The 15,680-nt window shown below is 55.1% G+C and overlaps 1 protein-coding gene across 1 annotated transcript in view; it reads left to right on the top strand.

The window, feature by feature from the left end:
- The first annotated feature begins 3,523 nt into the window (after positions 1 to 3,523).
- The window catches only part of ACAN (aggrecan), a 36,040-nt gene continuing 23,883 nt past the window's right edge, over positions 3,524 to 15,680 (top strand). The window contains exons 1-9 of the mRNA XM_045561736.1: positions 3,524 to 3,593; positions 5,914 to 6,297; positions 7,234 to 7,408; positions 8,764 to 8,891; positions 10,377 to 10,670; positions 11,871 to 12,275; positions 13,321 to 13,495; positions 14,020 to 14,147; positions 15,130 to 15,423. Of these exons, the coding sequence (XP_045417692.1) occupies positions 3,524 to 3,593; positions 5,914 to 6,297; positions 7,234 to 7,408; positions 8,764 to 8,891; positions 10,377 to 10,670; positions 11,871 to 12,275; positions 13,321 to 13,495; positions 14,020 to 14,147; positions 15,130 to 15,423 (2,053 nt within the window). The remainder of the gene's footprint in view (positions 3,594 to 5,913; positions 6,298 to 7,233; positions 7,409 to 8,763; positions 8,892 to 10,376; positions 10,671 to 11,870; positions 12,276 to 13,320; positions 13,496 to 14,019; positions 14,148 to 15,129; positions 15,424 to 15,680) is intronic.

The raw sequence follows: 15,680 nt of genomic DNA, 5'->3' as shown, positions 1-15,680 counted from the left end.
AATTAGAGCTGCCCAGCCGTGGAGTGGGCCACCTGGTGAAGGAATGAGCACCTGCCATTCATCAGAGGCTGAGGACCACCTGCCTGGGCTCCACAGACAGGCTCCCTGGCAAGGCGGCCACAACTGTAAAGCACTGTGATCATCAGTTCCGAAGGAACAAAAAAGTCACTTGGCCCATCATGTTATAGGGAAAAGGCAAAGAGGATGCAAAAAGGTTACAATTACAAAAAATGCAAGTAGATGGCCTGAGGAAAACGACTAGAAGGAAGACTATCAAAACACCAGCCATGGTTGGATCAGGGTTGTGAATGATGGTGATTTTTTCCTCCATTTTTCTATTTTCCAAATGTTTGGTAGTGTCCTGATGTTGTTTTTCAAACAAATGCAGTTTTAGTCTTTATGGAAAGTCATCTAGTCCAACCCTCATGCTGGGACAGGAAGCCTCCCTGTAACCGCTAAACTCTCTTCCGATCCCCAAATTCCGAGAGGCTCCCTCAGGCTGGATAAGCAGGGAGGTGGAGGAAGCTGCGCTGATGGATGCCCACTGAGTGCCAGCCCCTGCGCTGGGCACGGAGCCAAAGACGCAGTGCCTGGCCTGGAGGAGGGACAAGACTGTCCCATCATCTTTCAGTCTTTGAAACAGCCATGGAGCGGGTCCTGTGTTACTAAGCAGTAGGTGGCCAGCCAAGACCCAGGTCTCAGGGTCTCCACTGGAGGTGTTGCTGGAAGAGGAAGTCAGGTCGAATGGGTGAGCTGCCTGTTCAACCCCATAATTTGATGGAATCAAGGCCAAGGCTCCGGCAGGCAGACATTGTGGGATGGAGTCTAGCTGACAAGGAGGTGAAGAGTTTCCCTGTCTCCAACCATGGGGCACATGTGTGCGCGCACACACACACACACACACACACACACACACACACACGCACACACACACGCACACGCGCACGAGCCCAGCTCAGGTTAAAAGCACTGGCAGGCTTCCTTTCTCTAATCAAATCTCCTAATGATTCTTTCCGAGAGAGCAATTCCTTGATGATCAACCCAACACATGTGGCTCTCCCCCAGCCTCCACCCACATCCACGTCCTGCTCCCCAAACTCCTCTTCCCTTTCAGCGCAGGCCCCGTGTCCCTGTCCCCTTCCTCCACCCAGCTATGCGGTCCCCTTGTCACCTCCTGATTTTGCTTCCCACGGAGAAAGGCCTCCCTGTTGACAGGGCCGTGCCGGGACTTGGGCTGGCAGAACCAGTCTCCTCACATAAAGGACTCAGTGAGTCCTGGAGACACTTGGAACCCGGACAGAATGGAATTTCTCTCTGTTTTCTTTACAGCTGAGAAAACACACACAAACACAAGAGCATATTTATTGCGATATTTCTATCCCAAAGTTTGTCTTTAAAAAAAGAAGAAGAAATAAAATTAGTTTCTCTGCCCACCCCAGCCCCGTCCCCACCCCGCCCCCTTCCCTGCCGCCCCGTCTCCTGTCCAGGCCGGGGAGAAACACGGCTCAGGCCAAGCCCACAGAGCTCCCGCGTCCCGGACAAAGTCCGGCTTGTTCAGACAGCGAGGGAAGAAACACAAGTCCGAAAACACACGCAGGACTTCCCATGAAGGGTGTTCTGAGCGAAGAACAGGCGGGCCTTGTGTCTGGACACAGATCCCCGAGGCCCCGGGAAGAGAGGAGCCCTCAAGTCTCGGCCCCTCCCTGGAGTGGAGAGGACACCGTACCCGCCACCCTCCGGGGGGCTGTGTCCAGGCCGTGACTGGTCACGCTGGGCTCGAATGACAGCTTCACGGCTCAGCAGCCCTCACTGTGCCCGAACCTGAAGCCCGAGAGTGTTTTTTTTAAAGGCAGCATCTAAGTAGAAAAATCCCCCAGGAGAAACAAGGGCTACTCCTCAGAACGGTGGGATTTTCCAGACTTCCTCCAGCGTGAGGGGGACGCGCCTCTAGATTCGTCTCTGTACCCCAGCAGCGCCCACACACACAGCCCTTCATATCCTGGGTGACCAATGTATGAGGCAGGAGTGACGGACAGGTGGTAGAAAAATGTCACGCTCAAACAACAGGCAGGGAATGGTCACCCAGTGTCCTGGGACCGCCCCTAGGTGTTCCTGGATGGGAACACCAGTGCCTCCCACTGCAGTGCTCCTCCTGGGCCCAGGGGCTGCTGGGGTGCTCCCTTGATCCCTGAAGCCACCCAGCCCCAGCCCGTGGTGACTGAGCCAACAGCGACACCTGCTGGGCCGTCAGAGTCCGACAGCGCTGAGCTCTGGGAATGCCAGGGCGCCACCTCAGCCTCTGAGCCCAGGTTCCCCTCCCTGCGATGCTCACAGACTGGGGAGGAGGGCAGGGGAGGTGCCGATGCAGGTCCATCCCGCAGAACAACTCGGGGACCATCACCGGGCACGTGTCATGGAGTGCAAGGCACAGGAGGTGTCTGCAGTGTGACACACTCTAGGCCGGCAGTACTCTGTCTTTGCTGCACCTTAGAATCTCATGGGGCGGTCCAGGCTGAAGCCCAGGTGATTTCAATGTGCCACCGAGGTTGAGAGCTGCTCTGGTTGATGTCTTGCCAATTCAGGGGGTTCCTCTTGTGTCTACCAGCACTGGCCAGCTGGAGTCAGGGCCCCAGTTGTACAGGGGATGCCCTTTACATTGTGGGGGTCGCACATCTGTAGACTTCTCATGACAGCTTTCCAGCAGATGACAATAAGGAAGCCTTGTCTTTCTAATTCACATGAAGTCATTGTTTGGGTCAGCAGACGGGGTACAGTGATCCTAGGCCCTCATTTCTCTCCTAAATTATTCGTCTGTTCATTCCACAGCCTCTTCGAGAGCTCTGCAGGTAGTAGACATCCTTTCATTGACTTGAACCAGACCCCTGAATCTTTGCATGAAACCTTAGAGCACAGCCCGCTCTAAATCACACAAGATCCCTGCATTTGAAGCTGGTGGCAGATCCAGATTTAATTAATGAGGTTGAGTAACTTGTCACTTCTCTGGGCCTAGAGGGTTGTGTTAGCCAGGGTCCTCCAGAGAAACAGACCACTAGGAAACACACACATACACGTAAGAGAGAGGAAGAGATTTACTGTAAGGAGTTGGCTCGTGCAATTGTGGAGGCTGGCAGGTGCCGAGGTCTGCAGGGTGAATTGGTAAGCTAGAGACCCAAGAGAGCTGACGGTCTGGACCTACTCCAAGTCCAAAGGCCAGAGGCCCGGAAACCCAATGAGGTAGTTTCAGTTCAAAGACCAATCCAGACTCAAGACGTAGGAAGAGCTGATGGTTCAGTTGAGTCTGAATGGAAGAGTGAGCAGTGTCCCATCTCAGAAGGCTGCCAGGCAGGAAGTGTTCTCGGAGTAAACATCTCACAAACCACATGTGACACCCTTGTCTGGATGTGATTTCAGATCCTCGGGCGTGCAGTTACCACCTTGCACCATATGTCACACGACCCTCCTCGACCTCACCGTGCCTTCACCATCCAAATAATGCCTCTGCCTCCCCTCTTCCAGGTGAACTATGACCACTTTACTCCTCGTTTTTGTGACTCTGAGGGTCATCGCTACAGCCTCCTCAGTAGAAGTTTCAGGTGAGGACATTCCCATGCGTGTCTCGTTTATTCGGTAGGTGTGAGTACTGGGTTCTGGGTACCAGCTACAGAATCTGGTGCTGCTAGTTCCAGGGATACAATGTCCCGTTTCCTGGCCTTTTCCTGGCCCTGCCCCTCCCTACTGATGCAAGCATAACTGCGATGAGAGGGCACCCACTGTGCACACACACGTCCAGGAGCCTTGCACAGGTGACACTGCTCCTGGATGCCCTGAAGCCCAGACAGCTGGCGGGGAGGGCTGTAGGCAGGTGTCATCCATCTCAGTATCCTCCTCTCTGCTCCTCGGATCCCACCTAGGACCACCGCACACCGAACTTGGGGTAGGGACAGGACATAGACAAACCAAAAGAGAAAAGCTGCCAAGGGCAGACCAGCTGGAGCATCAAAGAGAGGACAGTCAGAGAGAAGCCCTGATGAATCAGAGAGGCCTTTGCCTTTCCTGAAAAACTGTCCTCAGGAAGCCCCCGGCCTGGTCTCTTGCCTGTGGCAGACACTGAGTATATTTCTGCTGATCAAGCTCTGAACCAAATGAACAGACCTTCCACTGACCCCAGGATGGGCTTGGCCCCAAGGTGGAATGTATCTCCCTTAGATCCAGACAAGAAGGGCCCTGCTCTGGGCCATGTTCTTTAGGGACCTCCCCACCTCTGGCCTTCCCCCAGCCTCAACCCTCCCCAAAGGGAGAAAGGTCTCTAGGGCCAATGGGACGTGCCCACCCAGACCTGTGCTCCCCCTTTAGAGCACACTCTGGGTACCCAGGATGCCTGGAGCTCCCTGTCCAAGTGGGCCAAGCCTGCATAGGTCCATCCTCCTATTGGGGGACCACACTGCTGGGGGGGCCGCCCCTAGGCCCGAGGGAGGGGTAACGAGTGCTGTTTGCATGGGATGTGAGGGCTGAGACGAGCACAGCGTGTGCATGTGACCCTCTCATGGTACAGAGTCCGTGGGGAGAAAGAAGGGGCCCCGCTCCCCCTGCCCCCACCCAGCCACCAAATCCCAATGCAAAACTCTAAGGAACCTGAGGATGCTAAATTCAAACCTGTTTTTTCAGGTCATTTTGAAAGGTATCATTGTCAAACAGGGAGATAGAACATATTATTTAACAATCTGTTGGCTGATTTACAACTTTGTGTATGTAGACACACGGTACATGGGCCTGCCTTGGTACTGGCACTCGGGGGCCCACAGATGCCAGCCCTGGCTGCACCCGGGTGGTTTGCCCACACAGGGAGCCAGTTCACTGGGGTTGGCTGAGGCTTTACAAACTGCCAAGCTGGGCACCGCAGTCACTTGCAGCTCCCCCCTGAGAGCCACCACTGCTACAGCCGAGCTGCGTCCGCGGGTGCCAGGGCCAAGGGAGACGTCCGCGGAAGGGGCGGGGGGCTGTCCAGGACATCAAAGGTTAGGCCTGTGCTCCAGACATTCCTGACTCCCCCCACCCTGCCCTGTCATGCGTCCACCACCCACAAATATCTGAAACATTTTTACTTCAACCTGTAGGCTCTCCTGGGAGACAGTTTCATAAATTTATGACCCACCATGAAAGGTGCTGTTTTTTGGGGAAGCTGTTTCTTTCTCATTCCCAGCAGATCTTTTACTTCCAACAGGATTTGGTAAACACACCTTCCCTGCCAACACTTTCCTTGGTTTTCGTGGAGTCTTGTCTATGCCATGCCCCACCACCCCCGACTCTTTGCAGAACAAAATGTCTGATCCTCTCTGATGCTCCCCTGCCGGAAACCCCTGACTCCCAGCAGCAGGAGGAAATGACTTGTCCCCCCACAAGGTCAGGCTAGCACCCAAAGCAGACCTCACCAACCGGGACACATCTTGGAAGCTTTGTGTCTTAGCCTTAAAGTTGTGTAGATTATACCCCATAATAATTTTTTTCTACCCCAAAACAATTTTTCCCCAAATCTTTGAGTAAAGCTGTCACTTGAGGAAGATGAGTCCTGCTTATCTCATGCTGTGGACTCCCCTGGGGTACCCCAGTTTGAGAAACAGAGAGGTGGTCTTGACTGACGTGTCCCCTCCCCGACTCTGGAACCCTTTCCTGCCTTCACAGTTTCTGCCTCGAGGCGCAGAGGCCGGGGATTGTGGGGAACTCTGCTCTGGAACGGTGTTGCAAGGCTTCCCGGGAATTCCCCAGGACGCAGGAGCACCCCCGTCTCAGACGCAGACACACTGGTGGAGTTTGTCCTCTCAGAAAAGCACATTTGCAGAAGGGCTGACGGGGAGGCTGGGTGGTCCTCTCGGGGCACTGACAGGTCTGTCTTCCCTGCCCGCCCCTCCCTCGCAGACCATGACAACTCGCTGAGTGTGAGCATCCCCCAGCCGTCCCCGACGAAGGCCCTCCTGGGGACGTCCCTCACCATCCCCTGCTATTTCATCGACCCCATGCACCCTGTGACCACCGCCCCCTCCACCGCCCCCCTCGCCCCGAGGATCAAGTGGAGCCGCGTTTCCAAGGAGAAGGAGGTGGTCCTGCTGGTGGCCACCGAAGGGCGCGTGCGGGTCAACAGCGCCTACCAAGACAAGGTGTCATTGCCCAACTACCCGGCCATCCCCAGCGACGCCACCTTGGAAATCCAGAGCCTGCGTTCCAACGATTCTGGGATCTATCGCTGCGAGGTGATGCACGGCATCGAGGACAGTGAGGCCACCATGGAGGTCGTGGTGAAAGGTGAGGGCCCCCGGCAGGGACGCTGCCTCACCCACAGAAAGACCCAGAATGTCCTCACCAGTGTGGGTCCGGGCAGGCTGGATCTCAGACCAGCTCCTCCATGCACTGGTTTGCCCCTCAGTCAAGGTCCTTATCTTCAGCTGCTGCTCTGTGACCTGGAGCTGGTAACACGCTTCTTTCTGGCCTTTTGGGGGGATTAAATACTTTCCAGCTACAGTCACAGGTAAATGACAGTTTGTGCTTCACACCAATCCTGTGAGTTGTGGGCCTTGTGATCATGCCCATTTTACAGACAAGCAAACTGAGGTTAAGTGATTGCCTAAAGTTACCCTGGAAATGAGCCAGAGCAGTTGCTTGATGCTTCATCCAGGTGTCTTGTGTCTCCGCTTCCTCCAGCCCTCAATCTCAGTTTCAGAAGCCAAAGAGTGGGCTGAAGACTCCCGGGTGCCCTTTCTATCGCCCAAGGAGAATGGCTGGGTCCTCGGTTAGCTTCAGAGCTTGGGACAGCACCAGACTTTTCCCAGGGGGAGGTACAGCGGGAGCTGTGTCAGAGCAGGTCCACCCTGGGTGTACCTTAAACAGGGCTCCCACTAGGATGCCCCCGGCCTGAGTGTGCAGGGGGGCTCGGAGTGCCTCTTTCCCCAAAGCAAAGGCAGATTTTAGTTTAATTCAAAGAACTTTCTGATTATCACCAGACGATCATAAGTATTCAGAAAGGAATGCCTTGTGAGGTAGTGAGTTCCCTGTTACTGGCTGTTCCAGCAAACTCAGAAGGACCACATGCAAATGTGGAGAGGGCATCCGTGCATCAGCCTGGACCAGATAGTTCCTAAGGTCCCTTTGACCTTACGGCAATGGCCGGAATCTGCGAGGGCCTCAGTGATCAGAGACGGTACCTGACCAGCTCTCCCGCCCACGTGTGCGTGTGTCTTGCAGGTATCGTGTTCCATTACAGAGCCATCTCCACACGCTACACCCTCGACTTCGACAGGGCGCAGCGGGCCTGCCTGCAGAACAGTGCCATCATCGCCACGCCCGAGCAGCTGCAGGCCGCCTACGAGGACGGCTTCCACCAGTGTGACGCCGGCTGGCTGGCCGACCAGACTGTCAGGTGAGCCCCCAGCCTGCCAGCAGAGTGGGGCATCAGGACAGGGGCCCAGGGGTCAAAGGCCACAGGGGAGTGGGGCGGGTGATGGGGTGGGATGTTGACCAGCACTGAGTTGGTGTCAGCGTGACACTGTGGCCAACCTAGGTTGGGGCCGGGGTCATGCCTTGGCCAACACGGACGCTCAGTGACCCACCCCAAATCCTTGTTATTCTCCCTTGCAATAGAGTGAGTGGCTGCTAGCACCCATGCCCTGCAGGTCATTATTTTTCCTACCCATTTTTTTCTTTGCCACAATTGTTTCATTTACTGGTCTTCCTTTTTTTATTTTTAAAAAATTTTTATTTTTGGTGTTTTCTGTAGTTTTGTAAACCACCTTACATCTCTTTTGTTTTTAATAAGGCAATACGCAAATTAAACTTCTTGCTACATCTTTTCCTGAGTGCAGCTGCTAGGGAATGGGTTGCAGAGCGGTCCAGATAGAGCCCTGTCCCCGGAGCCCTGTCCCCGAAGGATCTCAGTGCACTGTGAGTGAGACGGTTCACTCCAGGGGCTTGTAGTTCTGAGAGTAGAGGCCAGAGCCACAGAGCCTCAGGAAGAAAACAAAAGGAAATGTCTTTGCAGTGGTGGAGTAGGCAATGAGATCTTAGGACACAAAAACCCTAACCATTGAAAATAAAAGAAAGAGAGAAAAACAAGATGAGACAACAGTCTAGCATAGTGTAAAAGCCCACACCTTGGCCTCAGAAAGAGCCGGATTCAAATCCCAGCTCTGGAACTTGGAAGCTGTGTAACCTTAGACAAATTGTTTAACATCTCTGAGCCCCAGTTTCTGTAAGTGTAAAATAGATTCATTATAACACCTGCCTCATTAGGTTGATTTGAGACACAGATGACATAGGACAGGGGCTAACAAACCATGGCCCACAGGCCAAGTCCACCCACTCCTTGTTATTGTAAATAAAGTTTTATTGGAACACAGCTGTGCCCATTTGTTTAAATATTGTCTGTGGTTGCTTCATGCTACAATGGCAGTTGTGAGGTTGTCACAGAGACCCTAGGCCCTGCAAACCCAAAATATTTATGCTATCTGGCCTTTTACAGGAAAACTTTAAAGCTCACAGCTCCCAAATTATGCCCTTAAGGCCCCGATAGAAAGTATTTGGTACACTGACTATTCAGCAGCAGGGCTGTCTTTAATCACTGATAATTGAAAACAGGCAGGTCACAGACGCAGAGCAGGTGTGGTTAGATGCAATATTAAGTCACTGTTTCCTCCTGTGAGGGAAGAGGATTCAAGGGCGCAGGGCAGGGCTTCCCTCTGCCCCGACAGTCACGCCTCCACCCTGGGCTCGTGGCAGGTACCCCATCCACACTCCCCGGGAAGGCTGCTACGGAGACAAGGATGAGTTTCCTGGCGTAAGGACCTACGGCGTCCGGGACACCAACGAGACCTATGATGTGTACTGCTTTGCGGAGGAGATGGAGGGTGAGGCCGCCCCGCCCACCAAGAGGCCCCCTGTTCCCACCCCAAGGGCCCCCTTCCCCTCCACGTCACCCCACTGACACTCGGGATCACACAGGCCTCCTCAGGGCCAGGTGCTAGCTCAGGGCCTGACACACTGGATCCTCCCCAGCCATGAAGGCAGGGAGGCAGGGGCCCGCAGGTCTGGACCCATCACCCTCCACTTTGGAGAGGGGCTCGGTGGCCCCAACATCTGCAAACTGCCTGGTGTCACCACTGGGCCCAAGGGCCTGTGTCCCAGGAAGTCTTTCACCTAGGACAGACCCTCCCAGCCAGGACCTGGCTGCTCACGCCAGCTCATCCCCAGCCTGGGGTCTACTGCACCCGCCTCATCACCCTGCCAGGGAGGGGAGCAACAGGAACATAGTTCCTGGGACAGCTGGCTGCCCAGCCCCTGCCCAGTGTCCCTGCTGCCAGCCCCCAGCCATATTCCAGGCCTGCCCCATGGGCTAGTTCTGGAGAGAATTGGGGGCAGTGGGGAGGAACCTAGGTCTTTTCTCTGTTTTGTAAAAGGCACTAATGTTGGTCACAGAGTTTCCCAGCCACGTGGATGACACCCTTTCCCCCATCTGCATCAGTACACCCCATTGGACATTTCAGATTCTGCCACTTCTGTGTCCCTCCCACCCCAACCGTCAGCCGCCAGCACAGTGCTCTCAGCTCCTGCAGGCTGGGGGCAGAGCTGACGCTGGCTCGTTCAGAGGCACAGGCGACACCGTAGCCTCCTCACTCATTTTCACCCCAGGGGCCAAACCTGTCTATTTGGTAGCAAGTGTGTGTTCCCGTGTGTGGCTAACCAAAGACAAATGGAACAGCCAGTCAGAGCTGCTGCTGAGCCGATGCCCACCGCCGCCACCCCTGCCCCTGGCACAACCTTGTTAGCTTTTTGGGAATATTCTTTTGAAGTTCACAGGTCCCAAATTATGTCCTTGAGGACTCTTCAGAGCCTAGAGACCCCACTTTGGGAAACACTGCTCTATCGGATCAAAGTCTGGTGCCTGTTTTTCCCATGAGAACATGGATTTTTTTAAAAAAGGTTCGCCTCTGGTGGGCAATGCCTAACTCCTGGGAAAGGTCCCCTAGTGGTGGGAAGTGGGCACAGCACACGGTGGGGCAAAGGGGCTTCTGAGCGAATTTTGCCTCCCAGCTTTTGTTTGCTCTACCCTTTGCCCAACCTCCTTGGCATTTTGGCTGCTTCTTTCTTGGCCCCTCTGTTTTAGGAAATTGATGTCGTCCTGCCCAAAAGCCCACAAAAAGATGGAAAGTGGGAAATGAAGGGCGAGATCTGAGATAGGGACATGTGGGACCAGGGCCATGGGAAGCTAGAGGCCAAACCGAGTTGGAGAACTCGCAAGACCCCGCAGAGAAAGATCCTCCAGCATCTCTCGGGGGATGCAGGGCAGGGGAGGCAGAGGGAGACCCTCACCCTGCCTGCCGTGTCCTTCACAGGCGAGGTCTTTTATGCAACGTCCCCGGAGAAGTTCACCTTCCAGGAGGCAGCCAACGAGTGCCGGCGGCTGGGCGCGCGGCTGGCCACCACGGGCCAGCTCTACCTGGCCTGGCAGGGCGGCATGGACGTGTGCAGCGCCGGCTGGCTGGCCGACCGCAGCGTGCGCTACCCCATCTCCAAGGCCCGGCCCAACTGCGGGGGCAACCTCCTGGGCGTGAGGACCGTCTACCTGCACGCCAACCAGACGGGCTACCCCGACCCCTCGTCCCGATACGACGCCATCTGCTACACAGGTGGGGCCCGGGCTGGAGGCAGGAAGGGGGTTGCACTGCTCAAATGGGGGCCCGGAGGAGGAGAAGCTCTTGGAAAGGGAGGGTTGGGTTTTTCCCCTTCAAGAGGCCGCGGGGTACCAGAACCCCATGTCTTCACTGGCTCCTAGGGAGAGCTGCGGTAGACAGACAGTCTGGGGGCTGCAGCGTGTCCAGCCCTGTCTCACCAGACCAGCGCGCAAGAGGGTTAAAAGCATGAGCTTTGGAGTCTGTTTTCTCGGCTCTGCCACCTACTACCGTGCAACCCTGGGGAAGTGAAGGCCCTGAGCATGCCAGGGGCCTGACATGAGGCCATGTGCCCACAGGAGGGCGCTGTTATCCGCCCTTTGGAACTGACTGCACTTAACAGGAGGGTCGAAGAATTACTGAAAAGAGTAGGGGAAAGCTCGACAGGGACTTTATTTTGAAAAATTAGACTAAAATTTTTAAATAAGTTTTTTATCTTGTATTTAACACAATTTAGGTTATGATTATAATGAAGTGCTAATTCTTGGAGAAAAAAAAGAAGAGTAACATGCAGGAGGAATTGCACTGATTTTAGGACAGAATTGGTGATCACACAGTGACAGCTCATTCCATGTTTCATTTCCAGAGCCTGATCTTACATGAGGAGGGTTATTTTTGCAAAAATAGTGAGGATTTTCCCCCAAAGCCTCTCTTAACCTTTTGATATCCTAACCACTCTTTTGGAAGTAGTGTCACGCTCACGAGATCCTCATTTGTCCACGACTGTGAGCCAAGCAGTTCTCCAAAGTCGCTTCCATCAATTTTATGAGCTGCGTCTTCTGCAAGACTTTACGGTTTCTCTTTATAACTGATTTATTAATACATTGTCCCGTTGGAGAGTTACAACAGCAGAGGGCCAGCAAGGTGCTCATGAGATGGGTCGAGTGGCAGCTAGCGTTGAACGGAAGGATGTCAGGGTGGAAACTGATTTTAGAAGCAGTGACCTCATGGGTCGCTATCGTGCCCTCTGGTGACTCTTGGGTTCTTTTGCAGTCTTGAAGCTGTGGGGCCTCCTATAAAGAAAGCTCTGAGGGTGCGGAGCCCTGCCACGGCCCAGCGGGGCAGGAGGAGATCCCACAGTCCTCTCCAGCCCAGTCCTCATCCCCCTCGCGCCAGTCCCAGGCTGAGCGGCTAAAGCTTGTCTTTGCCCTGTCCCAGGTGAAGACTTTGTGGACATCCCAGAAAGCTTCTTCGGGGTCGGGGGTGAGGAGGAGATCACCATCCAGACGGTGACCTGGCCTGATGTGGAGCTACCACTGCCCCAGAACATCACCGAGGGTGAAGCCCGAGGCAACGTGATCCTCACTGTGAAGCCCGCCTTCGAGGTCTCCCCCACCGTCCCGGGGTCCGAGGAGCCTTTCACATTCGCCCCGGAAACAGGGGCCACCGCCTTCCCTGAGGCCGAGAACAGGACTGGAGAGGCCACCAGGCCCTGGGGCTTTCCCGAGGAATCCACACCTGGCCTGGGCTCTGTCACGGCCTTCACCAGCGAGGACCTGGTCGTGCAGGTGACCATTGCCCCAGGTGCAGCTGAGGTCCCTGGGCAGCCACGCTTGCGAGCGGGTGAGTACCTGCCCCTCGGGGGATGCAACAGGGACAAGTGGAAAGAACTTGGCCTCAAGGTGAGGCGCTGTCCTGGCTGCACCTTCAACTTGACCTAGCACCTGGGAAAAGCTTCCCTCCTCCCAGACCTTGCTCTCCTCACCTGTAAAGCAAAGTGGATAGGCCAGACCAGTCATGTCCACACTGTTGCCGCAAAGGATTATTTCAAATGGAGTTATATGTGCAAGCCAGTGTGTAGATCGAGTAGACAAAGGTGCCACCCGGATCTGAGTGAAGTAGAGTGGAGAACTGGGGCTCCTCCTGTCCAGGGACCCTTCTCGCCCCATCAGGCACCTCCACAAAATAGAACCACTAGAAAACCTCTGCACTGGGTGACCCCTGAGGCCTCTCACAGCTCGGACCTTCCAGGACAAGGACAAGCAAACTGCGGGCCAAGTCTTGTTTTTATGTGCCCCGTGAACTAAGAATGGTTTTTACATTTTTAAGTAGGTAGGGGTAAAAAGTTAAAAGAAGAATACTATTTTGAGATACATGAAAATGATATATTAATAAAATTCAAATTTCAATATCCACAAATAAAGTTTGCATGGAGCAAAGCCACACCCACGTTGTCTGTGGCCAACTTAGGACAACCATGGTGGAGTGAAGTGGTTGTAACAGAAACCATGTGGCCCACAAAGCCTAAAATATTTACTCTCTGGCCCCTTCCAGAAAATGCTTCCAACCCCTACTCTAGGATGATGATGTTCTTGGTGCTTCATAGATGTCCAGAGAGTTGGGGTGTCACATAGCATAGAGCTCAGCTGTTCCCCAAACTCTTCCATAGTCAAGAAGGACCTTCTGGTGTGGGCTCCATAAGGCCCTAGGTGGACACTGCCAGCCATGGTCACACCCACATTGCCACCAAGTGCGACTTCAGCCTGAATTGCTTAAATAAATCCAGTGTGTCAGACAGGAGGAGGTGCCCCCCATGCCATGGAGCCTTGAGAACCAGGCACGTGGGCACCTGACCTCTCTCCCCCCTCTCCCTCCCCTCCCCACCCAGGGGTCGTGTTCCATTACCGCCCCGGACCCAACCGCTACTCGCTGACCTTCGAGGAGGCGCAGCAGGCCTGCCTGCGCACCGGGGCGGTCATCGCCTCGCCGGAGCAGCTGCAGGCCGCCTACGAAGCAGGCTACGAGCAGTGTGACGCCGGCTGGCTGTGGGACCAGAGCGTCCGGTGAGGCACGAGCTGGGCTTCTCTCCCAGCCCAAATGCACCCCTAAGAGGTCGAGCTTCATGAGCCACGGCCTGGCACGGCCCCAGCACGCGGGCACCCAACACCTCGTGGATGAATTAATGAATTAGTGACCCCACAGCTGCTCCCTGGCTTCTCTCTGGAACTAAGGGTATCCTGGAAGGGTGGTGCAGGGCTCTGGGTGATGCTGAGTTCTTGGTCATTTCCCCCCAAGAGGCAGAGGGAGCCCTGCTCGAAAGCCCCCTCCTCAAGCCCCTTGTCCCCTCCAGCTCGACCCTGTGCCCTCCCAGGCAGCGGGCTCTCTGTGAAGCCAGGGATCCCCAGAGGCCCCCAGACCCTTCCCCCAGCCGCTCAGGGCACCTGCTGCCTGAGGGGCTCCTGCCTGATTTGACTCTATCAGACAACTGAAGACACGCCTGGCCCAAGTCCCTGCGTGGCCTCAGCCTCACTCCAGGGCCCTGCATCCCCCAGGACAGGCCCTTATCCTCCCCCCGCCTCCTTTGCAGATACCCCATCGTGAGCCCACGGACCCCATGTGTGGGTGACAAGGATAGCAGCCCAGGGGTCAGGACCTACGGTGTGCGCCCGTCGTCAGAGACCTATGACGTCTACTGCTATGTGGACCAACTCGAGGGTAAGGGCCACATTCTCACAATAAGCTCTGTGGGCAAATAAGACCATTTATTATAAATAAATGTTATATATACCATCTGCCTTTTGGAGAGTCCCAGTGCCTGTGAACAAATCAAAGGCTCTGAGAAGTCCTGCAGTGAAAGACCTCTTTAACTCTGTTTAATCCAGCGTCGCCAAAGCTTATTTCCTCACAGACTTTATTTTGTTTTATTTCATTTCTTTTCATTTCAATGGAAATCACCAAATGACTATTCCACCGAACCCAATTTTGGACATGCTGGTGTTTTGGAAAGATTTCAGCATTGCCACTCAATTGGTTTCAGGACCCTAGGCAAGTCACTTAACCTCTGTCGGCCTCAGTTTCCTCATCTATAAAATGGGGCTGATTATACCCACACCAGGGGCTTTTTTGAGTATTAAATGAGATATATATGAAAAGTGCCTGGTGCAAGTGGATGTTCAGTAAATGCGAACATCCTCCTGCCTAAAGCGGACAGGCACACGGGTGGGTGTAGTGCTGGGGCCCAACCGCCGCCCTCAGTGAGTTCGCAGGGTGGGGGTGGTGGGCAGGTCCACAACAATCACAGCACTGGGTGACAAGTGCAGGGGGATTGGAGGGTGCCCAGGTGAACCAGTTCTCTGGGCCAGGGGAGGGTGCCTAAGTATGACAGAGAATCCGGAAAGGAGGGAAGGAGGGAAAGCTGCTTCCCTGTGGAGTGGCCAACTCGTTCCAGTGAGGCTGGAGCTTTGCCCTTTTTAGCACTGAAAGCCCTGGGTCCCCAGAAACCCCAGGCCAGTACAAACCAGGCACTTGGTCACTCCATTTCCCAGTGTTCCGGGGGGCGCAAGGGGGAGTAGTCAAATGACGGGTGCAAGTGAGCTGGGCTGGGCCCTCACCCGTGTGTGCCGTGGCGGGCGGGGGAGCTGTGCCCCTGCTCTGGCGGGGAGCGTGGAGGGTCACCCCCACCTGCCTCTGTCCCCAGGGGAGGTATTCTTCGCCACGCGCCCGGAGCAGTTCACCTTCCAGGAAGCGCTGGAGTTCTGTGAGTCCCAAAATGCCACGCTGGCCTCCACGGGCCAGCTCTACGCCGCCTGGAGCCGCGGCCTGGACAAGTGCTATGCCGGCTGGCTGGCCGACGGCAGCCTCCGCTACCCCATCGTCACCCCCCGGCCCGCCTGCGGCGGGGACAAGCCAGGCGTGAGAACCGTCTACCTCTACCCCAACCAGACGGGCCTCCCAGACCCGCTGTCCCGGCACCACGCCTTCTGCTTCCGAGGTATGTGACGTCACCTCTCCTCAGCAGCCCTTCTGTCCCCATCCACCAAAGCACACAGGAAAAAGTCAGTCCCTCTGGGGCTGGGGCAGCTCTGGAATGAGCATATGACCTTAGGCTTTGATCCCAAGGCAAGACCATTCCTCTAAAGTTCCCCATAGACAAGTAAAGAAAAGTGAGAAAGAACTTGGGCTCTAAAATCAGGGAGACTTGAATTCGAATCATGATGCTGCTACTTAACAGCTGTGTGAGAATGGGGA

The sequence above is a fragment of the Lemur catta genome, chromosome 9 (genome assembly GCF_020740605.2).
Source record: "Lemur catta isolate mLemCat1 chromosome 9, mLemCat1.pri, whole genome shotgun sequence".
NCBI lineage: Eukaryota > Metazoa > Chordata > Mammalia > Primates > Lemuridae > Lemur > Lemur catta.
Note: the sequence above shows the minus strand (reverse complement) of the source record. Positions and strands in the feature narration are given on the sequence as shown.